General features: G+C 41.9%; 1 protein-coding gene across 3 annotated transcripts in view; it reads left to right on the top strand.

Moving 5' to 3' along the window:
• Nucleotides 1–27330, top strand: part of ARIH2 (ariadne RBR E3 ubiquitin protein ligase 2) — an 87114-nt gene that overhangs the window by 24937 nt on the left and 34847 nt on the right. For 2 of the 3 annotated variants that reach the window (XM_053720792.1, XM_053720793.1), the window contains exon 5: nucleotides 24370–24517. In XM_053720792.1, coding sequence (XP_053576767.1) covers nucleotides 24370–24517 — 148 coding nt within the window. Of the gene's footprint in view, nucleotides 1–447; nucleotides 460–24369; nucleotides 24518–27330 lie in introns of those variants that run through there. The other variant, XM_053720794.1, reaches the window with a different exon arrangement.

Raw genomic sequence — 27330 nt, forward strand, 5'->3', positions numbered from 1 at the left:
GTACTTGCCAGAGTTCCGCCTCTATCCCCTAAGCATGTAAGTATTCTGTATGTGCCAGAGTTCCGCCTCTATCCCCTAAGCATGTAAGTATTCTGTACGCGCCAGAGTTCTGCCTCTATCCCCTAAGCATGTAAGTATTCTGTATGTGCCAGAGTTCCGCCTCTATCCCCTAAGCATGTTAGTATTCTGTACGTGCCAGAGTTCTGCCTCTATCCCCTAAGCATGTAAGTATTCTGTACGTGCCAGAGTTCAGCCTCTATCCCCTAAGCATGTAAGTATTCTGTATGTGCCAGAGTTCCGCCTCTATCCCCTAAGCATGTAAGTATTCTGTATGTGCCAGAGTTCCGCCTCTATCCCCTAAGCATGTAAGTATTCTGTATGTGCCAGAGTTCCGTCTCTATCCCCTAAGCATGTAAGTATTCTGTACTTGCCAGAGTTCCGCCTCTATCCCCTAAGCATGTAAGTATTCTGTATGTGCCAGGGTGGGAATGGTAAATGGTGCATGTTTGTGCACGTCTCTGGGTGTGTACATGTTAATATAAGAATTTCTGGCATTGTTATTTGCAGCTGCTAATCTGTGGCAGCTCCAGGCAGGTAGGGACCTAGGTTTTAGGCAGCCACCTACAGACATTAAGGTAGTTTATTATAAATTCACGTAACACAATAAAATACAGAGTATGTCTATTGGAAACCGCTTATGCATTTGCATGTCTTTAACTGGACTCACAGGTGGTTTTTATCAAATGGTACAAAATGATAAAACTAAAACTGATATTATTTATGGTTTGAAAGAAATAATAATAAATTTCTGATTTATGAGAATTAAAAATACATTTTAAAGGTTAAAGTTAAGACATAAAATTGAGTTCTTATTAAACTGCTTTTCCTTAGGTTGCCAGACTTTTGTTTAATGCAGCACTGTGAAGCTGACATGACATTTTCTGGCGCTGTTATTGTGTTTCTTGTCTTGGTCCCTTTTTTGTTGTTGTATACAATTCCTCTCTTCCTTTGCTAATGTGCTCACACACGCATACTCACATCACACATGCATGCACGCTCACAATTATATGTATATGCACATGCATGCACAGACACATGAACACGCAGATACTTATACATTTATAGAGGCACATTTGTGCACACATGTACACATGAACATACACACCATCACATGAATAGACACGTAAGCATGCACATACTTATAAATACATAGATGCACGTGTGTGCACACACTTATACATGTGCACTTGCACATGAATAGACCCATTAATGCGCACATACTCATAAATACATAGATGCATATGTGCATGCACTTATATACACACAATCTTATGCACAGACAAATGTGAGCGCACATATACTCATACGCACACAAACATGTGCACACATAGAAACACGCAATCCTCTTTCATACACAAGTACACCCACATACACATACATATACATACACTGGCATTCAAAAGTTTGGGGTCACTTAGACATTTCCTTATTTTCCATGAAAACATACATGAAATTAGTTTGAATAGGAAATATAGTCATTCACAGGATTAGAAATGATGAATTTTAAGTGAAATAAGAATTGTGCCCTTCATGCTTTCTTCAAATAATCCTCCTTGTGCAGCAATTACAGCCTTGCAAACCTTTGGCATCTAGTTGTCAATTTGTTCAGGTAATCTGAAGAGACTTCACCCCATGCTTCCTGAAGCACCTCCCACAAGTTGTACTGGCTTGATGGACACTTCTCATGCTGCTCCAACTGCTCAATAGGGTTGAGATCTGGTGACTCCATTAAAGACAGACTACCAGCTGACTGCTTCTTCTCTAAATAGTTCTTGCATAGTTTGGGTCTTTGCGTTGGGTCATTGTCCTGTTGTAGGAGAAAATTGGCTCCAATCAAGCGCTGTCCACAGGGTATGGCATGGTGTTGCAAAATGAAGCGATAGCCTGCCTTCCTTAAAGGGAATGTCAATTTTGATGAATTAGTGCCCGGTTTTTAATAATCCTATTAAAAACAAGGGCACTTTAATTCATCAAAATTGACATTTCACACGTTTTCTTCAAAAACTTACCTTTTAATCCTGGCAGCCGCACCAGCGATTCCCCCGGCTGTTGGAAGCCTCTGCAGACGTCAGAAATGACAAATCCGGCTTCCTCCAATCACGGCTTCCCCCCGGATGAATCTTGGCCTGATAAAACGCTGTGATTGGAGGAAGCCGGATTTGTCATTTTGGACCCTTGAAGACAGCTTGCGACGGGCGGAGGAAGTGCTGGCGCGGCGGCCAGGATTAAAAGGTACGTTTTTGAAGAAAGCAAGTGACATGTAAATTTTAAGGAATTAAAGTGCCCTTGTTTTTATTAGAATTATTAAAAACCGGGTACTAATTCATCAAAATTGCCATTCACTTTAATGGTCCCTTTAAATCCCTGTATAAATCTCCCACTTAACCACCACCAAAGCACCCCAGACCATCACATTGCCTCCACAATGCTTGATAGATGATGTCAAGAACTCCTCCAGCAGCTTTTCATTTGGTCTGCATCTCACAAATCGTCTTCTTTGTGATCTTAACACCTCAAACTTTTTTAATGGATTTGTTGGTCCATAACACGTTTTACCAATCTTCCTCTGTCCAGTGTCTGTGTTCTTTTGACCATCTTAAAGGGACAGTCTACTCCAGATTTTTTTTATTGTTTAAAAAGATAGATAATTCCCTTTATTACCCATTCCCCAGTTTTGCATAACCAACACGGTTATATTAAAATGCCATAAAACGGGTTGAGATCTGTGCATATCCTAAAAGGGCTAATAAATTTAAAATAGTTTGCATAAAAAAAATTGTTTCAAAATTGCTGGCAAGTATTTTAAAATAATTTTCAAACATAAGCAAAATTAATTACATAAATAAACTGCCTGGAGCAGCTAACACCACCCTCTTATCAGTGTTTAGACACAGGCATTGTATTTCAACTGAGTTCCCAGCTTCTAGGCATGCTCCAGCAGATAATCCTTATTAACTTTTGCATTTTACCAAAATAATAGATATAGATACAACCATAAAAGGAAATGTGTGGGGGTAGTTAGAGCTTTACAATTCAGAAACTAAAAAGAAAGGATTAAATTAAATTAATTTGCAGGTAAAGTAATTAAAGTACATATTATTATATTATTTTGTCTCTATCCCAACTTATTCTATGAAAATTGGCTTTCTCCAACATAGGTGTGTCCGGTCCACGGCGTCATCCTTACTTGTGGGATATTCTCTTCCCCAACAGGAAATGGCAAAGAGCCCAGCAAAGCTGGTCACATGATCCCTCCTAGGCTCCGCCTACCCCAGTCATTCTCTTTGCCGTTGCACAGGCAACATCTCCACGGAGATGGTTAAGAGTTTTTTGGTGTTTAAATGTAGTTTTTATCCTTCAATCAAGTGTTTGTTATTTTAAAATAGTGCTGGTATGTACTATTTACTCTGAAACAGAAAAGAGATGAAGATTTCTGTTTGTAAGAGGAAGATGATTTTAGCAAACGTTACTAAAATCGATTGCTGTTTCCACACAGGACTGTTGAGATGAAGTAACTTCAGTTGGGGGAAACAGTTGGCAGACTTTTCTGCTTGAGGTATGACTGGCCACATTTCTAACAAGACTATGTAATGCTGGAAGGCTGTCATTTCCCCTATGGGGACCGGTAAGCCATTTTCTTAGATTAAGTAAAAGAATAAAGGGCTTCATAAGGGCTTAAAAAACTGGTAGACATTTTTCTGGGCTAAAACGATTACTTTGCTAAGCATATTTTGCAGATTATAACTCTTAATAGTTATTATAATCTTGGGGATTGTTTTAAAAAAAAACGGCAGGCACTGTATTAGACACCTTTTTCAGATGGGGGCCTTTTCTAGTCATAGGCAGAGCCTCATTTTCGCGCCACTAATGCGCAGTTGTTTTTGGAGAGCAAGGCATGCAGATGCATGTGTGAGGAGCTAAGAACCACTGAAAAAGCTTATAGAAGGCGTCCGGTTCCGTTATTTTAAGGGTTAAAGCTTCCAAATTTGGTGTGCAATACTTTTAAGGCTTTAAGATACTGTGGTGAAATTTTGGTGAATTTTGAACAATTCCTTCATACTTTTTCACATATTCAGTAATAAAGTGTGTTCAGTTTAAAATTTAAAGTGACAGTAACGGTTTTATTTTAAAACGTTTTTTGTGCTTTGTTGACAAGTTTAAGCCTGTTTAACATGTCTGAACCATCAGATAAGCGATGTTCTATATGTATGAAAACCAAGGTTTCTCCCCATTTAAATGTATGTGATGATTGTGCCACTGTGTCCAAACAAAGTAGGGACAATGATGCCACAGATAATGATATTGCCCAAGATGATTCCTCAAATGAGGGGAGTAAGCATGATACTGCATCATCTCCTTCTGTGTCTACACCAGTTTTGCCCACACAAGAGGCCCCTAGTACATCTAGTGCGCCAATACTTATTACCATGCAACAATTAACGGCTGTAATGGATAATTCTATTGCAAACATTTTATCCAAAATGCCTACTTATCAGAGAAAGCGCGATTGCTCTGTTTTAAACACTGAAGAGCAAGAGGACGCTGATGATAACTGTTCTGACATACCCTCACACCAATCTGAAGGGGCCAGGAGGGAGGTTTTGTCTGAGGGAGAAATTTCAGATTCAGGAAAAATTTCTCAACAAGCTGAACCTGATGTTGTAACTTTTAAATTTAAATTAGAACATCTCCGCGCACTGCTTAAGGAGGTATTATCTACTCTGGATGATTGTGACAATTTGGTCATTCCAGAGAAATTATGTAAGATGGACAAGTTCCTAGAGGTTCCGGTGCCCCCCGATGCTTTTCCTATACCCAAGCGGGTGGCGGACATAGTAAATAAGGAATGGGAAAGGCCCGGCATACCTTTTGTTCCTCCCCCTATATTTAAAAAATTATTTCCTATAGTCGACCCCAGAAAGGACTTATGGCAGACAGTCCCCAAGGTCGAGGGGGCGGTTTCTACTCTAAACAAACGCACTACTATTCCTATAGAAGATAGTTGTGCTTTCAAAGATCCTATGGATAAAAAATTAGAGGGTTTGCTTAAAAAGATGTTTGTTCAGCAAGGTTACCTTCTACAACCAATTTCATGCATTGTTCCTGTCACTACGGCAGCGTGTTTCTGGTTCGAAGAACTAGAAAAGTCGCTCAATAAAGAATCTTCGTATGAGGAGGTTATGGACAGAGTTCAAGCACTTAAATTGGCTAACTCTTTTATTTTAGATGCCGCTTTGCAATTAGCTAGATTAGCGGCGAAAAATTCAGGGTTTGCTATCGTGGCGCGCAGAGCGCTTTGGCTAAAGTCTTGGTCAGCGGATGTGTCTTCCAAGACAAAATTGCTTAACATCCCTTTCAAGGGTAAAACACTGTTTGGTCCTGATTTGAAAGAAATTATTTCAGACATCACCGGGGGAAAGGGCCACGCCCTCCCTCAGGATAGGTCTTTTAAGGCTAAAAATAAGCCTAATTTTCGTCCCTTTCGCAGAAACGGACCAGCCTCTAATTCTACATCCTCTAAGCAAGAGGGTAATACTTCACAACCCAAACCAGCCTGGAGACCGATGCAAGGCTGGAACAAGGGTAAGCAGGCCAAGAAGCCTGCCACTGCTACCAAAACAGCATGAAGGGATGGCCCCCGATCCGGGACCGGATCTGGTGGGGGGCAGACTTTCTCTCTTTGCTCAGGCTTGGGCAAGAGATGTTCAGGATCCTTGGGCACTAGAAATAGTTTCTCAAGGTTATCTCCTAGAATTCAAGGAACTACCCCCAAGGGGAAGGTTCCACAGGTCTCAATTATCTTCAAACCAAATAAAAAGACAGGCATTCTTACATTGTGTAGAAGACCTGTTAAAGATGGGAGTAATTCATCCAGTTCCAATAGGAGAACAAGGGATGGGGTTTTACTCCAACCTGTTCATAGTTCCCAAAAAAGAGGGAACATTCAGACCAATTTTCGATCTCAAGATCGTAAACAAATTTCTCAGGGTTCCATCGTTCAAAATGGAAACCATTCGAACGATCCTTCCCACCATCCAGGAAGGTCAATTTATGACCACGGTGGATTTAAAGGATGCGTACCTACATATTCCTATCCACAAGGAACATCATCAGTTCCTAAGGTTCGCTTTTCTGGACAAGCATTACCAGTTTGTGGCACTTTCATTCGGATTAGCCACTGCTCCGAGAATTTTCACAAAGGTACTAGGGTCCCTTCTAGCGGTTCTAAGACCAAGGGGCATTGCAGTAGTACCTTACTTGGACGACATCCTGATTCAAGCGTCGTCCCTGTCAAAAGCAAAGGCTCATACGGACATCGTCCTAGCCTTTCTCAGATCTCACGGATGGAAAGTGAACAAAGAAAAAAGTTCTCTGTCCCCGTCAACAAGAGTTCCCTTCTTGGGAACAATAATAGATTCCTTAGAAATGAGGATTTTTCTGACAGAGGTCAGAAAATCAAAAATTCTAAGCTCTTGTCAAGTACTTCATTCTGTTCTTCGTCCTTCCATAGCGCAGTGCATGGAAGTAATAGGATTGATGGTTGCAACAATGGACATAGTTCCTTTTGCACGAATTCATCTAAGACCATTACAACTGTGCATGCTCAGACAGTGGAATGGGGATTATACAGACTTGTCTCCGACGATTCAAGTAGATCAAAAGACCAGAGATTCACTCCGTTGGTGGCTGATCCTGGACAACCTGTCACAGGGAATGAGCTTCCGCAGACCAGAGTGGGTCATTGTCACGACCGACGCCAGTCTGGTGGGCTGGGGCGCGGTCTGGGAACCCCTGAAAGCTCAGGGTCTATGGTCTCGGGAAGAATCTCTTCTCCCGATAAACATTCTGGAACTGAGAGCGATATTCAATGCCCTCAAAGCTTGGCCTCAACTAGCAAAGGCCAAATTCATAAGGTTTCAATCAGACAACATGACGACTGTTGCATATATCAACCATCAGGGGGGAACAAGGAGTTCCCTGGCGATGGAGGAAGTGACCAAGATAATTCAATGGGCGGAGGATCACTCCTGCCACTTGTCTGCGATCCACATCCCAGGAGTGGAAAATTGGGAAGCGGATTTTCTGAGTCAGACATTCCATCCGGGGGAGTGGGAACTCCATCCGGAAATCTTTGCCCAAATAACTCAATTATGTGGCATTCCAGACATGGATCTGATGGCCTCTCGTCAGAACTTCAAGGTTCCTTGCTACGGGTCCAGATCCAGGGATCCCAAGGCGACTCTAGTAGATGCACTAGTAGCACCTTGGACCTTCAACCTAGCTTATGTATTCCCACCGTTTCCTCTCATTCCCAGGCTGGTAGCCAGGATCAATCAGGAGAGGGCTTCGGTGATCTTGATAGCTCCTGCGTGGCCACGCAGGACTTGGTATGCAGACCTGGTGAATATGTCATCGGCTCCACCATGGAAGCTACCTTTGAGACAGGACCTTCTTGTTCAAGGTCCATTCGAACATCCGAATCTGGTTTCCCTCCAACTGACGGCTTGGAGATTGAACGCTTGATTTTATCAAAGCGTGGGTTTTCAGATTCTGTAATAGATACTCTGATTCAGGCTAGAAAGCCTGTAACTAGAAAAATTTACCATAAAATATGGAAAAAATATATCTGTTGGTGTGAATCTAAAGGATTCCCATGGAACAAGATAAAAATTCCTAAGATTCTATCCTTTCTACAAGAAGGTTTGGAGAAAGGATTATCTGCAAGTTCTCTGAAGGGACAGATCTCTGCCTTATCTGTTTTACTTCACAAAAGGCTGGCAGCTGTGCCAGACGTTCAAGCGTTTGTTCAGGCTCTGGTTAGAATCAAGCCTGTTTACAGACCTTTGACTCCTCCCTGGAGTCTAAATCTAGTTCTTTCAGTTCTTCAAGGGGTTCCGTTTGAACCCTTACATTCCGTAGATATTAAGTTATTATCTTGGAAAGTTTTGTTTTTAGTTGCAATTTCTTCTGCTAGAAGAGTTTCAGAGTTATCTGCTCTGCAGTGTTCTCCGCCCTATCTGGTGTTCCATGCAGATAAGGTGGTTTTGCGTACTAAGCCTGGTTTTCTTCCGAAAGTTGTTTCCAACAAAAATATTAACCAGGAGATAGTTGTACCTTCTTTGTGTCCGAATCAAGTTTCAAAGAAGGAGCGTTTGTTACACAATTTGGTCGTAGTCCGTGCTCTAAAATTCTATTTAGAGGCTACTAAAGATTTCACACAAACATCTTCTTTGTTTGTTGTTTATTCTGGTAAAAGGAGAGGTCAAAAAGCAACTTCTACCTCTCTTTCTTTTTGGCTTAAAAGCATTATCCGATTGGCTTATGAGACTGCCGGACGGCAGCCTCCTGAAAGAATCACAGCTCACTCCACTAGGGCTGTGGCTTCCACATGGGCCTTCAAGAACGAGGCTTCTGTTGACCAGATATGTAAGGCAGCGACTTGGTCTTCACTGCACACTTTTGCCAAATTTTACAAATTTGATACTTTTGCTTCTTCAGAGGCTATTTTTGGGAGAAAGGTTTTGCAAGCCGTGGTGCCTTCCATTTAGGTGACCTGATTTGCTCCCTCCCTTCATCCGTGTCCTAAAGCTTTGGTATTGGTTCCCACAAGTAAGGATGACGCCGTGGACCGGACACACCTATGTTGGAGAAAACAGAATTTATGCTTACCTGATAAATTACTTTCTCCAACGGTGTGTCCGGTCCACGGCCCGCCCTGGTTTTTTTAATCAGGTCTGATGAATTATTTTCTCTAACTACAGTCACCACGGTATCATATGGTTTCTCCTATGCATATTTCCTCCTGTACGTCGGTCGAATGACTGGGGTAGGCGGAGCCTAGGAGGGATCATGTGACCAGCTTTGCTGGGCTCTTTGCCATTTCCTGTTGGGGAAGAGAATATCCCACAAGTAAGGATGACGCCGTGGACCGGACACACCGTTGGAGAAAGTAATTTATCAGGTAAGCATAAATTCTGTTTTTATTAGCTAAAAATGGCCTGACCTCAATTTCATTTATCTATCGAAGATTGATTTCTCTCAAAGGCCCAGAAGTGGCAGAAGCACTCCAGGCTAAATGGGCAGTAATGTTAGCGGAGGAGGTAGAGGTGACCCCTATAGTAACCCTATCTATTCAAGCTATTACCCGTGTTACTCTTTCCGCAACCTGGCGGGAGGCTCATGTTAAGCTGTTGTACATGACTTATTTTTCCCCAGAGAAGGGAACTAAATGTCGGAGTGACACCTTTAACAAGTGTCCAAAATGCTCATATCCTTCGGCCAACCTTATTCATATGTTTTGGTATTGCCCGAAAATACGAAATTGCTGGTTAAAAATCCAATACTGGTTAATTAACTTGGTGGGTATTTCCGCTTTTAAATTATCTCCCCTAAATATAGTCTTCCCTGTGGAGGACCTAGGTCTTCCCTAGGAAAACCTTAAAATAGTCACTCTGGCAATCTTAGCGGTTAGATATTTAATTTTGAAGAAATGGAACTCGAGAGCAATTCCAAGCATATTAGAAGTGAAAAATTGTCTGAAGAAACAATGCATCCTGGAACAACTAGACACTAATCTATCTAACGAACAAGATGTGAGATGTTTCTTCTTCAAGTGGTTGAATTTCATTAAGGCCCTACCCCCCAGCGAGGTCGAACACTTGATCTATCCATTTAAAGATACGGAATTGGTTCTTCTTGGAATTTGGTAACCCTCCGCAGCCAACAAAATTGATAAAATCAATAAACTCCTCCCTTTTTTTTTTTTTTTTTCCTCCTTTTTTTTTCTTTTCCTTTTTTAGTGATCTTTAAGGATGAATATTATGAATCAACCATATGAATTAAATTATGAATCCACTACTTGATATGACTTGTACACTAGAAATAAAACAGTATGGATGTGGAAATAGGGATAGAAAGAGGGCATCAGGTGGTCTTACTTAAAAATGTTAAGCTAAATATAAAATTACTGAGTGTATAAAACACAACATCATTGTTTATTTAAGACTTGGTTTCGTTATCATAAGACATGGAATTGTTGGTTTACTTTTTCGTTTTCATTTTTCTGTGAATTTATGTTGTAACACCACTTTTGATGCTCAATAAAATTAAAAAAAAAAAAAAAAAAATACATGCCCTAATCTGAATCATGAAAGTTTAATTTTGACTAGACTATCCCTTTGATCTTTTCTTTTTATTGGCCAGTCTGGCTTTTTCTTTGCAACTCTGCCCAGTATCCCAGAGTTGCCTCTTCACTGTTGATGTTGAGACTGGTGTTTTGCGGGTACTATTTAATCTCTTAGTGACCACAGCACTTTTCAATTTTCTTACCGTTTGGGACCAGGGCTATTTTTACATTTCTGCGGTGTTTGTGTTTAGCTATAATTTTCCTCTTACTCATTTACTGTACCCACGCATATTATATAACGTTTTCTCTCGCTATTAAGTGGACTTTCTCAAGATACCAATATTTTCAACCTATCTTATAATTTACTATAAAAAATATAAAATATGATGAAAAATACACTTTTCCATCTAAAGGGGAGGAGAGTCCACTGCTTCATTCATTACTTTTGGGAATAAAGAACCTGGCCACCAGGAGAAAGCAAAGACACCCCAGCCAAAGGCTTAAATACCTCCCCCACTCCCCTCATCCCCCAGTCATTCTTTGCCTTTCGTCACAGGAGAATGGAAGAGAAATGCCGAAGATTCGGAGTAGTCTCTTATGGAGGGTAGTACTCTTCGGAATGGGACTGGAGTTTTTTAAGTAGCCCTGTCAGCCTCTCAGTGAGAGCCTGGGTGAAAGTTAGAGTCCGGAGATGCAGGGAGAGTTTTTCTGCAAAACCATCCCGACTCATAGTAACAGCTCCACAAGCAATCAGCGTTGACGGGTTTCGCTGCCTGCTTTCTGCACTCAAGTCCATGTCAGGAGCGATGCTTCTACCTGTCACACTTGAAGGGCCGTGTTCCTGTTCCACGGCATACATTCTGGTAAGATCGTTTAATTTTTTATTACATATAGATAACACAGAAGACAGGGGCCCAGTGTGGCGCCTTTTATCTTAAGGAATCAAGGGTTAATATTCCTGTTAAGGGTATTATTGTACAAGGTGGGTTTATACGTGTTATTGCTGCGTTATGTGCGAGATGAGGCTCTGGCAATGGTGGAACTTTCAGGTTGACTTCCGTGAGTATTTGCGTGGCCGGTTTTGGCGTGTTTTCTCCTTAGTGCAGGGGCGGTCCTGCAAAGCATCCCATGTGACCGGGTGTGGCGGTCTCCACTTCCTCTGTTGATCAGCGGTGCAGGAGACGAAGCAGTTTCTGTAGTCCGGGTCATAGGAGGTGTTGAGTGCCCCGGCCATTGGAGGCATAAAGATGCCGTTTATTAAATTAATCTAGTCCATCATAAAAACTCTAGCTATGGAGCACTTTGACGGGTTAGAGGGTAATCCCTCTTTAACCAAGTCTCATTCCTGTATTTGTGAGGAGGTTCTTGTAGATCAGCCTGCTCAGCTATGTTCCACATGCCTCGATAAAGTTGTGACATCTACAAATAAAGGGATGTCTAGTACTACTGAGCCATCCACCTCTGAGGGTTCCCCATCCCATGAGGTGCGTTCCCTACTTTCATCTCCGAGTGCACATGCAGCGCCCCAGGGTCCAACCATTACTACTACGGGAGAGATTCGTTGGCCGTCAGATTTTGCGGATCAACTGCAAAAGGCGGTATCGAAAGTGATCCATGCCTTACCACATTCTGCTAAACAAAAGCGTAGGGCGTATCATGGCGGCCGGCCCAGGGGTTTTCTACGCCTATGAAAATTTCAGAGGCGTTATACGATGACGAGGCCCACACCGACTCTTCGGAGGAGGCTCCTTCTGGATCAGAGTCCGTGTCATCTCATCCTCCGGCTGTGGAGCCTGACTTTAGGTTTAGGATAGAGAATTTGCGCTTTTTGCTGAAGCAAGTGCTTGTTACTCTGGAGGTTCCGGAACCAAAGCTTCTGGAGGAACCTTTGATTCCTAAGCTTGATAAGGTATATGAGGACAGGGTGTGCCTCAGACATTCCCAGTTCCTGTTAAGATGGCTAATATTATTAAGAATGAATGGGAGCGATTAGGTTCTTCCTTTCTCTTGTAAGGTGTATCCAGTCCACGGATTCATCCATTACTTGTGGGGTATTCTCCTTCCCAACAGGAAGCTGCAAGAGGACACCCACAGCAGAGCTGTCTATATAGCTCCTCCCCTAACTGCCACTCCCAGTCATTCTCTTGCAGCTCTCGACAAGAAAGGAAGTATCAAGAGATATGTGGTGAATTAGTGTAGTTTATCTTCAATCAAAAGTTTGTTATTTTTAAACGGTACCGGCGTTGTACTGTTTTTACCTCCAGGCAGAAATTAGAAGTAGAGTTCTGCCTGAGGTTTTTGATGATCTTAGCAGGTTGTAACTAAGGTCCACTGCTGTTCTCACACATAACTGAAGAGTATGGGAAAACTTCAGCTGGGGGAATGGCCGGCAGGATTACCTGCTCTGAGGTATGTTCAGTATATTTTTTTCTAGAGAGATGATAAGGTCTGGAAAATGCTGACGGTGCCTGATATATTTAAGGTAAGCCTGATTACAGTGATTTAACAAACGACTGGGATCATGCTTGCAGTAAAGGGTAATATTCATGTTTATTGCTCTTATTACTTAGTATGTAAAACGTTTGCATGAGATATAAAAAACGCTTTTTACTGAAGGTGATAAATCTTTATTTGGGGCCTAGTTTTCCACATGGCTGATTAGATTTCTCCTAGGAGTAGTTATTTATGGCCCTTTCACTTTGATTGCATGGTGGGAGGGGCCTATTTTCGCGCTCTAATTGCGCAGTAGTTTTTGCAGTCTGAGACATCCAGCTTCCCTGAAGGAGTCCCCTGACATATAGGACCTCTGTAAAGGGTTTTTGTTGCTACAAAAGTCGTTTTATGGGCAGGTAGGAGCCACAGTAGAACTGTGGCAGTTTGCTTGTGACTGTTTATAACGGTTTTATCGGTTTTCTGATTCGTTTTTGAGCCTGAGGGGTTAATCATCCATTTGCAAGTGGGTGCAATGCTATTTTAGTCTATTATACACACTGTAAAAATTTCGTAGAGTTTACTGCTTTTTTTTCACTGTTTTGCAGTTTATGTGATTGTTTTTTTACCTTAAAGGCACATTACCGTTTTTTATATTCTGCTTTTTTACATTTATTAAAGTGTTTTTCAAGCTTGCTGGTCTCATTACTAGTCTGTTAAACATGTCTGACATAGAGGAAACTCCTTGTTCATTATATATATATATATATATATATTATAAAGACCATATTCTGGCTTTAAAAGATTTATCACCAGAGGAAATTGACACGGAGGAAGTTATGCCGACTAACTCTCCCCACGTGTCAGAACCTATAACTCCCGCTCAAGGGACGCCAAGTACATTTAGCGCGCCCATTGCGTATACCTTACACGACATGGCGGCAGTTATGAATCATACCCTTACAGAGGTATTGTCCAAACTGCCAGGGTTACAAGGAAAGCAAGACAGCTCTGGGGCTAGAACAAATACAGAGCTCTCTGACGCTTTAGTAGCTATGTCTGATATACCCTCACAATGTGCAGAAGCCGAAGCAGGAGAGCTTCTATCTGTGGGTGATTTTTCTGATTCAGGGAAGACACTTCAACCTGATTCTGATATGTCTACATTTAAATTTAAGCTTGAACACCTCCGCGTGTTGCTCAGGGAGGTTTTAGCAACTCTGGATGACTGTGACGCCATTGTAGTCCCAGAGAAATTGTGTAAATTGATAAATACTATGCAGTGCCTGTTTACACTGATGTTTTTCCAATCCCTAAGAGGTTTTCAGAAATTATTACTAAGGAATGGGATAGACCAGGTGTACCGTTCTCTCCCCCTCCTGTTTTTAAAAAGATGTTTCCTATAGATGCCGCTACACGGGACTTGTGGCAAACGGTCCCTAAGGTGGAGGGAGCAGTCTCTACCCTAGCGAAGCGTACAACTATCCCGGTCGAGGTCAGTTGTGCTTTTCTAGATCCAATGGACAAAATATTAGAGGGTTACCTTAAGAAAATTTTTATTCAACAAGGTTTTATTCTCCAGCCCCTTGCATGCATTGCCCCAGTCACTGCTGCTGCGGCCATTTGGTTTGAGTCTCTAGAAGAGGCTCTACAGGTAGAAACCCCGTTGGATGATATCCTTGACAAGCTTAAAGCTCTTAAGCTAGCCAATTCATTTGTTTCTGACGCCGTTGTTCATTTAACCAAGCTAACGGCTAAAAATTCAGGTTTTGATATCAAATTAATCTTAAAGGATGCTTATCTTCACATTCCGATACAGAGAGATCATCATCGGTTTCTCAGGTTTACCTTCCTAGAAAGGCATTACCAGTTTGTGGCTCTTCCCTTTGGGTTAGCCACGGCACCAAGAATCTCTTTACGAAGGTTCTAGGGTCACTCCTAGCGGTCCTAAGGCCGCGGGGTATAGCAGTAGCCCCTTACCTAGATGACATTCTGATACAGGCGTCGAATTTTCAAATCGCCAGGTCCCATACAGACATTGTTCTGGCATTCCTGAGGTCTCATGGGTGGAAGGTGAACGAAGAAAAGAGTTCTCTATCCCCTCTCACAAGAGTTTCCTTCCTAGGAACTCTGATAGATTCTGTAGAAATGAAGATTTACCTAACAGAGACCAGGTTATCAAAACTTCTAAATTCCTGCAGTGTTCTTTATTCCACTTCTCTCCCTTCAGTGGCTCAGTGTATGGAAGTAATCGGCTTAATGGTAGCGGCAATGGACATAGTGCCGTTTGCCCGCCTACATCTCAGACCGCTGCAACTGTGCATGCTCAGTCAGTGGAATGGGGATTACACAGATTTGTCCCCTCTACTAAATCTGGATCAAGAGACCAGGGATTCTCTTCTCTGGTGGCTATCTCGGGTCCATCTGTCCAAGGGTATGACCTTCCGCAGGCCAGATTGGACAATAGTAACGACAGATGCCAGCCTTCTGGGCTGGGGTGCAGTCTGGAACTCCCTGAAGGCTCAGGGCTCGTGGACTCAGGAGGAGGCACTCCTTCCGATAAACATTCTGGAACTAAGAGCGATATTCAATGCTCTTCAGGCTTGGCCTCAGCTTGCTGCGGTCAGGTTCATCAGATTTCAGTCGGACAATATCACGACTGTAGCCTACATCAACCATCAAGGGGGAACAAGGAGTTCCCTAGCAATGTTGGAGGTTTCAAAAATAATTCTATGGGCAGAGGTTCACTCTTGCCATCTCTCAGCTATTTATATCCCAGGAGTAGAGAACTGGGAGGCGGATTTTCTAAGTCGGCAGACTTTTCAGCCGGGGGAGTGGGAACTCCATCCATAGGTATTTGCACAGTTGATTCAACTTTGGGGCAAACCAGAACTGGATCTCATGGCGTCTCGTCAGAACACCAAGCTTCCTTGTTACGGATCCAGGTCCAGGGATCCCAAGGCAGCGCTGATAGATGCTCTAGCAGCGCCTTGGTCCTTTCAACCTGGCTTATGTGTTTCCACCGTTTCCTCTGCTCCCTCGTCTGATTGCCAAGATCAAGCAGGAGAGAGCTTTGGTGATTGTGATAGCACCTGCGTGGCCACGCAGGACTTTGTATGCAGATCTGGTGGACATGTCATCCCTTCCACCATGGACTCTGCCGCTGAGGCAGGACCTTCTACTTCAGGGTCCTTTCAACCATCCAAATCTAATTTCTCTGCGTCTGACTGCTTGGAGATTGAACGCTTGATTTTATCAAAGCGTGGTTTCTCTGAGTCGGTCATTGACACCTTAATTCAGGCTCGAAAGCCGATCACTAGGAAAATCTATCATAAGATATGGTGTAGATATCTTCATTGGTGTGAATCCAAAGGTTACTCATGGAGTAAGGTCAGGATTCCTAGGATATTATCTTTTCTCCAAGAAGGATTGGAGAAGGGATTGTCAGCTAGTTCCTTAAAGGGACAGATTTCTGCTCTGTCTATTCTTTTGCACAAGCGTCTGGCTGATACTCCAGATGTTCAGGCGTTTTGTCAGATGTAGTTAGAATCAAGCCTGTGTTTAAACCTGTTGCTCCACCATGGAGTTTAAATTTAGTTCTTAAGGTTCTGCAAGGGGTTCCGTTCGAACCTTTGCATTCCATAGATATTAAACTTTTATCTTGCTAAGTCCTGTTTTTAGTAGCTATCTCCTCGGCTCAAAGAGTTTCGGGGTTATCTGCTTTACAATGTCATTCCCCTTATCTTATTTTCCATGCAGATAAGGTAGTGTTACGTACCAAACCTGGTTTTATTCCTAAGGTGGTATCTAATAAAAATATCAATCAGGAGATTGTTGTTCCTTCACTATGTCCTAATCCTCCTTCAAAGAAGGAACGTCTATTACACAATCTTGATGTGGTTTGTGCTTTTAAAATTTTATTTACAAGCTACGAAGGATTTTCGTCAAACATCTGCTTTGTTTGTGGTCTACTCTGGACAGAGGAGAGACCAAAAGACTTCGGCAACTTCTCTTTCTTTTTGGCTAAGAAGTATAATCCGCCAGCAGCCTCCTGAAAGAATTACAGCTCATTCCACTAGAGCGGTAGCTTCCACATGGGCTTTTAAGAATGAGGCTTCTGTTGAACAGATTTGTAAGGCGGCGACTTGGTCTTCGCTTCATACCTTTTCTAAATTCTACAAATTTTATACTTTTGCTTCTTCGCAGGCTATTTTTGGGAGAAAGGTCTTACAGGCAGTGGTGCCTTCCGTTTAAGCGCCTGCCTTGTCCCTCCCTTCATCCGTGTCCTATAGCTTTGGTATTGGTATCCCACAAGTAATGGATGAATCCGTGGACTGGATACACCTTACAAGAGAAAACAAAATTTATGCTTACCTGATAAATTTATTTCTCTTGTGATGTATCCAGTCCACAGCCCGCCCTGTCATTTTAAGGCAGGTGTTTTTTATTTTTAAACTACAGTCACCACTGCACCCTATAGTTTCTCCTTTCTCTTGCTTGTCTTCGGTCGAATGACTGGGAGTGGCAGTTAGGGGAGGAGCTATATAGACAGCTCTGCTGTGGGTGTCCTCTTGCAGCTTCCTGTTGGGAAGGAGAATATCCCACAAGTAATGGATGAATCCGTGGACTGGATACACCACAAGAGAAATAAATTTATCAGGTAAGCATAAATTTTGTCTTTTCCCCTTCTTCCTTTAAGAAACTGTTCCCCATTCCGGTCTCTCAGCTTGAGCTGTGGGGGACCATCCCTAAGGTGGATGGTGCTATTTCCACGCTCACGAAGCAGACAGCTATTCCTCTCAAGGATAGTTCATCGTTTAAAGAACCCATGGATAAAAATTTGGTTAACATGTTAAGGAAAATGTTTCAGGACACAGGGTTGGTTTTTCAACCGTCGCTGTTGCCGGAGCTGCGACATATTGGTGTGATATGGTCGAGAGGGAGACTTCCATTGATGAGATACAGGATAAGATTAAGGCGTTGAAGGTTGCCAATTCTTTCATTTGTGACGCCAGTATGCAAATTATTCGCCTGAACGCAAAGGTTTCAGGATTCTCCGTTTTAGCTTGCAGGGCTTTGTGGCTAAAGTCTTGGTCTGCGGACATGACCTATAAGATGAGGCTTTTGTTCCTGCCTTTTCAAAGAAAGATTCTGTTTGGTCCAGGATTGGATTCGATCATATCTATGGTTACGGGAGGCAAGGGAGATTTCCTACCGCAAGATAAGAAGGCTAAGCCTAAGGGATATACTTTTCATCCCTTTCGTGCGGTCAAGGCCCAGCGCCAGCAGCCCGCAGCAAAAGCGGATCTGTCCAAGGGAACTTGAAAGCCTGCTCAGTCTTGTAACAAGTCCAAGCAGAACATGAAGCCCGTCGAGACAAAATCGGCATGAAGGGGCGGCCCCCGACCGGTCTCCGAACCAAGTAGGGGGCAGATTGTCTCTCTTCTTCGAAGCTTGGTTGCAGGACATTCTGGAGGTTGTCACCCATGGTTATAAGATAGGATTCAGGTCCCATCCACCCAGGGGCAGATTCCTTCTGTCAAACCTGTCTTCAAGACCGGAAAAGAGAGAGGACTTTCTAAACTGTGTGAGAGATCTCTCCTCTCTAGGTGTTATCGTACCAGTACCCCGTTCAGAAAGAGGTCTAGGGTACTATTCAAATCTTTTTGTGGTTCCAAAGAAGGGAGGGCACGCTCCGCCCGATTCTGGACCTAAAGTGTTTAAACAAATTTCTGGCTGTTCCATCGTTCCAAATGGAAACGATCGGATCTATTCTGCCCTTAGTTCAAGAGGGGCAGTTCATGACGACCATAGACTTGAAAGATGCTTACCTTTCTGTGCCAATTCACAGGGACCACTTCAAGTTCCTAAGATTTGTGTTTCTGGATCAACACTTCCAGTTTGTGGCCCTTCCTTTTGGTCTGGTGACGGCCCCAAAAGTCTTCACAAAAGTTCTGGGGGGGGCTACTTGCAGTGGCCAGATCCAGGTGCATTGCAGTGGCGCCCTATTTGGACAACATCCTAGTCCAGGCGCCGTCGTTTAGCCTCGCAGAGGATTATTCGAGGGCACTTCTTTTCTTACTCCAATCTCACGATTGGAAGATCAACTTAGGAAAGAGTTCCCTGGTTCCCAGCAACAGGGTGGAGTTCCTGGGCACGATAATTGACTCAATGTCCATGAAAATATTTCTCGCAGATCAACGACGCAGGAAGATTGTGTCCACCTGTCTTGCCCTTCAGTCCTCCTCAAGACTTTCGGTGGCTCAGTGTATGGAGATGATCGGGCTCATGGTCTCCAGCATAGATGTTCTCCCTTTCGCCAGGTTCCATCTCAGACCTCTTCAATTGTGCATGTTGAGACAGTGGAAAGGCGATCATTCAGATCTATCACAGCCGATATCCATGGATGCTCGGACCAGGGACTCCCTCTCTTGGTGGATCCGTCTGGAGCATCTGTCCCTGGGGACATCCTTCTTGAGACGGTCCTGGGAGATTGTGACCACGGACGCAAGTCTCGCAGGATGGGGAGCTGTTTGGGGTGCCAGGATGGCACAAGGAATATGGACCTGATAAATATTCTGGAACTTTGAGCAATTTACAATGCTCTGAGGGCGTGGCCTCCTCTTGGGTCGTTCAGCTTCATCAGATTCCAGACCGACAACATTACCTTGGTGGCTTACATCAACCATCAGGGGGTTACAAGGAGCTGCCTAGCAAAGAGAGAAGTGTCTCGGATTTTGGAGTGGGCGGAGTTCCACAGCTGCTCGCTTTCAGTGATCCACATTTCAGGTGTGGACAGCTGGGATGCAGACTTTCTCAGCAGGCAATCCTTCCATCCGGTGGAATGGTCTCTTCACCCTGAAGTGTTTGCAGAGATTTGTCTCAGATGGGATACGCCGGAGATAGATCTCATGGCAAACAGTTGTGGAACTAAGTTCCACGGACAGAAAATGCTTATTTAGCACTCTTGTACCCAGACTATTGTAAGGGAAAAAAACAATAAAAAAATAAATAAAATATAACTTTTATTAATTCTTTTAAAAGATTGGTAACAGACATACACTATTAAAATCCCTATCATAGGCAGTATAGCTGTTAATAGTATATTTGTCTCTTTATAAATTTGTATTGGCCATTATCTCTTGTTGTTAATTAAATAGAGACAATCCAGTTGTAGAGTGTATTACTGTAGAAATTGTCAGTTATTGATTCAAACTATTTTTAATGGCTACAGCCATAGAGATTGAGAATACTAGGACTACTATATTATGTAATAAATTGCAAGTTCAATGTTATTGTAGTCCTATAATTACTCTATGGATGTTGATAGCTCTGTTGATATATTTAGCCTTGGTAAAAATATTAGTATAATGTAGTTAGAATACCCTATGGTATTTTCTACAGGGGGTGATTTGGGATTTATGGATATCTATGTTTATTAGTATTGATATTATGTGGATACAGTGTTTGGAGATTATATATTTTGATATGTATCCTTGTGTGCAGTTTAGGGTTAAATATATGAACAATTGTAAAGTGAGTTAACTGCTGGTTTAATGTTGGTTCATATATTTACTGTTTATTATTACTAAATATTTTGGGTCAAATCTTCTGTTTCCAGGGGAACCATGGGTGGTTGTGCTTAGTGGTTACTTAATAACATTTAATGCCATTGATCATGATCTTAATAACTCTTAGATTCCTGACCAATTGAGGATTTTCGTTCATATATTCAAAATAGTAGCTCAAGATTGTTACTTTATTACGTAAATTAGCTGCTAGATATTTTGTATGTTATAGGTAAACAGTCCACATGTATTTAATTCTGACTTGAAATTGTTACTTTAATTAGTGATTCGGCTACTATGTATTTGCATTTGTTTTTAAACAAATTGTCTTAACTATACACTCGTTTAAATTTTATACAATGATTTCATTACTAGCCTTCTTATCTAACTAGATTATATACTGCTGCTGTTCCGTAATTAAAACAGCTGCTTCACTCTCCAAAGCTATTTCTATAGCTGCAAGTTGCTCAAGTTAAGGGATCTTGTTATTTGTAGTGTCTATTACTGACCCCTTTAACTTGACAATAACTGCTGATTAGCGATAACTCCTATTCATTGCTATTAACTGCCTATGATATTTAAAATAACAATTGGGACCCCATCGTCCCGTACAACCCCCCTAATGCGTTTCGCCAGTAACTTTGGCTTTTTCAAAGGAGGCGGGCCGCTGGAGTTTAAAATATTTATGTGATTTTTAGTTTCAGAAGTTCCGCCCCTCCTGAGTCATAGTTGTTTTTTACTGGCTGTCGGTATACTTCTGACAGCCATTTGGGATCCTAATGTGTTGTTAGGTTTCTCTTAAGGTGGATTCGGATTTTCAATTGCCTATGTTATACCTATTCCTAGTGTATGTTATTTTTGTGATCATCCAAGTGGTCTACTTGATGTTACTATATATTTAAGAGGGAATTATACCGTTTGATCATTTCTTATTCTGTATCCTTATGTTAAAATAAGATTTTTCTTTTTGTATGTATTGCATTGTGATTCGTTGATATGTAATCTGTATGTAATCTGTTTATGTTGTATAAACAAATTAAAATCTTGATTTATAATCATTTTAAAAGCAGCTGCCATATAGTTTTGCTTAATTATTAGCCTTGTGTATATGTTGCAAGATCTTAATTTGTTTATACAGCAACATAAACCGATTACAAATCAAAGAATCACAATGCAATACATACAAAAAGGAAAATCTTATTTTAACATAAGGATACAGAATAAGAAATTATCAAACGGTATAATTCCCTCTTAAATATATAGTAACATCAAGTAGACCACTTGGATGATCACAAAAATAACATACACTAGGAATAGGTATAACATAGGCAATTGAAAATCCGAATTAAGAGAAACCTAACACATTAGGATCCCAACTGACTGTCAGAAATATACAGACAGCCAGTAAAAACCAACTATGACTCAGTATGTGCGGAACACTGAAATCACATAAATATTTTGAACTCTGGCGGCCCGCCGCCTTTGAAAAAGCCAAAGATACTGGCAAAACGCGTTAGGGGGGGTTGTACAGGACGATGGGGTCCCAATTGTTATTTTAAATATAATAGGCAGTTAATAGCAATGAATAGGAGTTGTTGTTAATCAGCAGTTATTGTCAAGTTAAAGGGGTCAGTAATAGACACTACAAATAACAATATCCCTTAAAGGAACACTGAACCCAAATTTTTTCTTTCATGATTCAGATAGAGCATGCCATTTTAAGCCACTTTCTAATTTATTCCTATTATCAATTTTTCTTTGTTCTCTTGCTATCTTTATTTTAAAAAGAAAACATCTAAGCTTTTTTTTTTTATTCAGAACTCTGGACAGCACTTTTTTATTGGTGGATGAGTTTATCCACCAATCAGCAAGAACAACCCAGGTTGATCACCAAAAATGGGCCGGCATCTAAACTTTCTTGCATTTCAAATAAAGATACCAAGAGAATGAAGAAAATTTGATAATAGGAGTAAATTAGAAAGTTGCTTAAAATGTCATGCTCTATCTGAATCACAAAAGAAAAAATTTGGGTACAGTGTCCCTTTAACTTGAGCAACTTGCAGCTATAGAAATAGCTTTGGAGAGTGAAGCGGCTGTTATAATTACGGAACAGCAGCAGTATATAATCTAGTTAGATAAGAAGGCTAGTAATGAAATCCTTGTATAAAATTTAAACAAGTGTACAGTTAAGACAATTTGTTTAAAAACAAGAGTCGCTAGTATTTAAATCTTATAACCAATTATTATTGAAAATATTCACTAGCCGGAGATACAAGGGGGGATATCTAAAGAAAAATGGAACATATATAGAACACCATTTAAATGAACTAGCCATCCAAATGTAGGTTTGGAGGTATACAGGAATATTTATGACAGCAGGTTATTATTAGGCGATTAGGTGCATGAGCAACAAAGACTATATGAACAGTTAATGCTTAAGATATATAAGTTTGCTCTAACTGTGGGGGCACCCAATCAATAATAATAATAGGATCATAGAGAGGATCAATGTACAAGCAGGTCTCACTGAAATTATTTACAAACAGCTTGTGCAATTATGGCACAAATGGTTGCAAATGCTTCTCTGGGTTCCCTTTGTTCAGAAATAGCAGATGTATATATTGTTTTTTGGTAATTAGAAGGCGGCTAAATGTCGCTGTGCACCACACTCTTATTATGCCCAGCAGTTAAGGGGTTAATTAGATAGCTTGTTGGGTTAATTTTAGCTTTAGTTCAGAGATCACCCTCCCAACTAAAATATCCCACCCCCTGATCCCTCCTTGACCCCCCTCAAACAGCTTTCTTCCCTCCCCCACCTCACAATTGTCACCACCATCTTAAGTACTGGCAGAAAGTCTGCCAGTACTAAAATAAAAGGAGATATATATATATATATATATATATATATATATATAATATAATTTTTATTTTTAAATTTATTCTGCAGTGTTGGATCCCCCCCTAGCTCCCAACCTCCCTGATTCCCCCCCACAAACGGCTCTCTTAAACATATACCTATCTGTCTATCCCTGTCCCTCTGTCTCTGTCCCTCTTTCCCTGATCGCCCCCCTCAAACAGCTCTCTAACCCCCATCTAACTATTGCCACCATCTTAGGTGCTGGCAGCTGTCTCCCAGTACCTATAACCCCCCCTTTTTTCCCCCTGTAGTATAGTGGTCAAAGCCCCCCCACCCCCCCTGCTGTAACGATCGGGCATCTGCCCTCATATGAAGGCAGAGTAATGATCGTGCTCCAGCTCCATATGCGGCAGATTTCTGAAGCTTCAGGAGCTCCAGCCCTTGGCTGTAACATAAAAGCTGAGAGTGCTGGAGCTTCCTGAGGCTGTGTGCGCAATTGAAGACGGCGACAGACGCGTTACAAACGCGATTATAGTATAGATTCTTCTTTTTAATCTGCTTGTACACTTTATGTGTTTCATTGTACGATATATTACTGTTCTTGATGTTCCATCCTTTAAGAAGGACTCTGTACTCGCCTCCACACAATAGTTTGTGTCTTGTTTAGAAAACAACTTTAATTCTTTCTTTCTATGAATTGATTTGTTAATCATTCTCAATAAAGAAATTAAAACACAAAAAAACTTAATTAGTCTTAGGGGTCTATTTATGAAGCAGTGGATGCTGCCTCAGTTCCGGTGGAAGTTAAGAAGCAGCAGTCCTAAGACCGCTGCTCCTTAAGTTGTCTGCCACCTCTGAGGTGGCGGACAGCAATCCGCCCGATCGAATACGCTCGGGCTGATTGACAACCCCTGCTAGCAAATCTGCAAGAACTGCTTGTGCAATGATAAATGCCGACAGAGTATGCTATCAGCATTTATCGATGTGCGGCGGACATGATCCGCTATATCGGATCATGTCCGTCCGTCCGTCCGCACGCACGCACCGTAATAAATGGACCCCTTACTCTTCACATTTTGTTAACAAATCAGTCATGCCTGCTGCAGTAGCCGGAAAATATCTGGTTCACCTATGTGTAACTTATATACTAATTTATAGTATAAAAACATGTAGGAAAATGTATTTCTCCCAAGCAGAGCACTGTGGTCACCCATGGTTTAAACTGCTGTTTATGTATTTAGTGCTGTGATCAAATAATTTTCTTTGTATGCAGTTTATTGTGTGGGGTCTGCAGGTTCCTCATTACTCACCCAGTGTCGTCTCCACAGGTTATGGCACATTCTTCCCATCACTGCGCAGTCTGCATGCAGTTTGTCCGGAAGGAGAATTTGCTTTGTCTGGCCTGTCAGCATCAGTTCTGCCGCAGCTGTTGGGAACAGCACTGCACAGTCCTCGTGAAAGACGGTGTTGGCGTTGGTAAGTAAAAAATAAATAAGCAAAAATAATAATAGAGCTTGTTTCTCCAACATAGGTGTGTCCGGTCCACGGCGTCATCCTTACTTGTGGGATATTCTCTTCCCCAACAGGAAATGGCAAAGAGCCCAGCAAAGCTGGTCACATGATCCCTCCTAGGCTCCGCCTACCCCAGTCATTCTCTTTGCCGTTGTACAGGCAACATCTCCACGGAGATGGCTTAGAGTTTTTTAGTGTTTAACTGTAGTTTTTATTATTCAATCAAGAGTTTGTTATTTTAAAATAGTGCTGGTATGTACTATTTACTCTGAAACAGAAAAGAGATGAAGATTTCTGTTTGTATGAGGAAAATGATTTTAGCAACCGTTACTAAAATCCATGGCTGTTCCACACAGGACTGTTGAGAGGAATTAACTTCAGTTGGGGGAACAGTGAGCAGTCTCTTGCTGCTTGAGGTATGACACATTCTAACAAGACGATGTAATGCTGGAAGCTGTCATTTTCCCTATGGGATCCGGTAAGCCATGTTTATTAAGATAGTAAATAAGGGCTTCACAAGGGCTTATTAAGACTGTAGACTTTTTCTGGGCTAAATCGATTCATATATTACACATATTTAGCCTTGAGGAATCATTTAATCTGGGTATTTTGATAAAATTATATCGGCAGGCACTGTTTTAGACACCTTATTCTTTAGGGGCTTTCCCTAATCATAGGCAGAGCCTCATTTTCGCGCCGGTATTGCGCACTTGTTTTTGAGAGGCATGACATGCAGTCGCATGTGTGAGGAGCTCTGATACATAGAAAAGACTTTCTGAAGGCGTCATTTGGTATCGTATTCCCCTTTGGGCTTGGTTGGGTCTCAGCAAAGCAGATACCAGGGACTGTAAAGGGGTTAAAGTTAAAAACGGCTCCGGTTCCGTTATTTTAAGGGTTAAAGCTTCCAAATTTGGTGTGCAATACTTTTAAGGCTTTAAGACACTGTGGTGAAATTTTGGTGAATTTTGAACAATTCCTTCATATTTTTTCGCAATTGCAGTAATAAAGTGTGTTCAGTTTAAAATTTAAAGTGACAGTAACGGTTTTATTTTAAAACGTTTTTTGTACTTTGTTATCAAGTTTATGCCTGTTTAACATGTCTGAACTACCAGATAGACTGTGTTCTGAATGTGGGGAAGCCAGGGTTCCTTCTCATTTAAATAAATGTGATTTATGTGACAATGAAAATGATGCCCAAGATGATTCCTCAAGTGAGGGGAGTAAGCATGGTACTGCATCATTCCCTCCTTCGTCTACACGAGTCTTGCCCACTCAGGAGGCCCCTAGTACATCTAGCGCGCCAATACTCCTTACTATGCAACAATTAACGGCTGTAATGGATAATTCTATCAAAAACATTTTAGCCAAAATGCCCACTTATCAGCGTAAGCGCGACTGCTCTGTTTTAGATACTGAAGAGCATGACGACGCTGATGATAATGGTTCTGAAATGCCCCTACACCAGTCTGATGGGGCCAGGGAGGTTTTGTCTGAGGGAGAAATTTCAGATTCAGGGAAAATTTCTCAACAAGCTGAACCCGATGTGATTACATTTAAATTTAAGTTGGAACATCTCCGCGCTCTGCTTAAGGAGGTATTATCCACTCTGGATGATTGTGAGAATTTGATCATCCCAGAGAAACTATGTAAAATGGACAAGTTCCTAGAGGTCCCGGGGCTCCCAGAAGCTTTTCCTATACCCAAGCGGGTGGCGGACATTGTAAATAAAGAATGGGAAAGGCCCGGTATACCTTTCGTCCCTCCCCCCATATTTAAAAAATTGTTTCCTATGGTCGACCCCAGAAAGGACTTATGGCAGACAGTCCCCAAGGTCGAGGGAGCGGTTTCCACTTTAAACAAACGCACCACTATACCCATAGAGGATAGTTGTGCTTTCAAAGATCCTATGGATAAAAAATTAGAAGGTTTACTTAAAAAGATGTTTGTTCAGCAGGGTTACCTTCTACAACCAATTTCATGCATTGTCCCTGTCACTACAGCCGCGTGTTTCTGGTTCGATGAGCTAGTAAAGGCGGTCGATAGTGATTCTCCTCCTTATGAGGAGATTATGGACAGAATCCGTGCTCTCAAATTGGCTAATTCTTTCACCCTAGACGCCACTTTGCAATTGGCTAGGTTAGCGGCTAAGAATTCTGGGTTTGCTATTGTGGCGCGCAGAGCGCTTTGGTTGAAATCTTGGTCAGCTGATGCGTCTTCCAAGAACAAATTACTTAACATTCCTTTCAAGGGGAAAACGCTGTTTGGCCCTGACTTGAAAGAGATTATCTCTGATATCACTGGGGGTAAGGGCCACGCCCTTCCTCAGGATCGGCCTTTCAAGGCCAAAAATAAACCTAATTTTCGTCCCTTTCGTAGAAACGGACCAGCCCAAAGTGCTACGTCCTCTAAGCAAGAGGGTAATACTTCTCAAGCCAAGCCAGCTTGGAGACCAATGCAAGGCTGGAACAAGGGAAAGCAGGCCAAGAAACCTGCCACTGCTACCAAGACAGCATGAAATGTTGGCCCCCGATCCGGGACCGGATCTGGTGGGGGGCAGACTCTCTCTCTTCGCTCAGGCTTGGGCAAGAGATGTTCTGGATCCTTGGGCACTAGAAATAGTCTCCCAAGGTTATCTTCTGGAATTCAAGGGGCTTCCCCCAAGGGGGAGGTTCCACAGGTCTCAGTTGTCTTCAGACCACATAAAAAGACAGGCATTCTTACATTGTGTAGAAGACCTGTTAAAAATGGGAGTGATTCATCCTGTTCCATTAGGAGAA

Source organism: Bombina bombina, chromosome 7 (genome assembly GCF_027579735.1).
Source record: "Bombina bombina isolate aBomBom1 chromosome 7, aBomBom1.pri, whole genome shotgun sequence".
In the NCBI taxonomy this organism is placed as follows: Eukaryota; Metazoa; Chordata; class Amphibia; order Anura; family Bombinatoridae; genus Bombina; species Bombina bombina.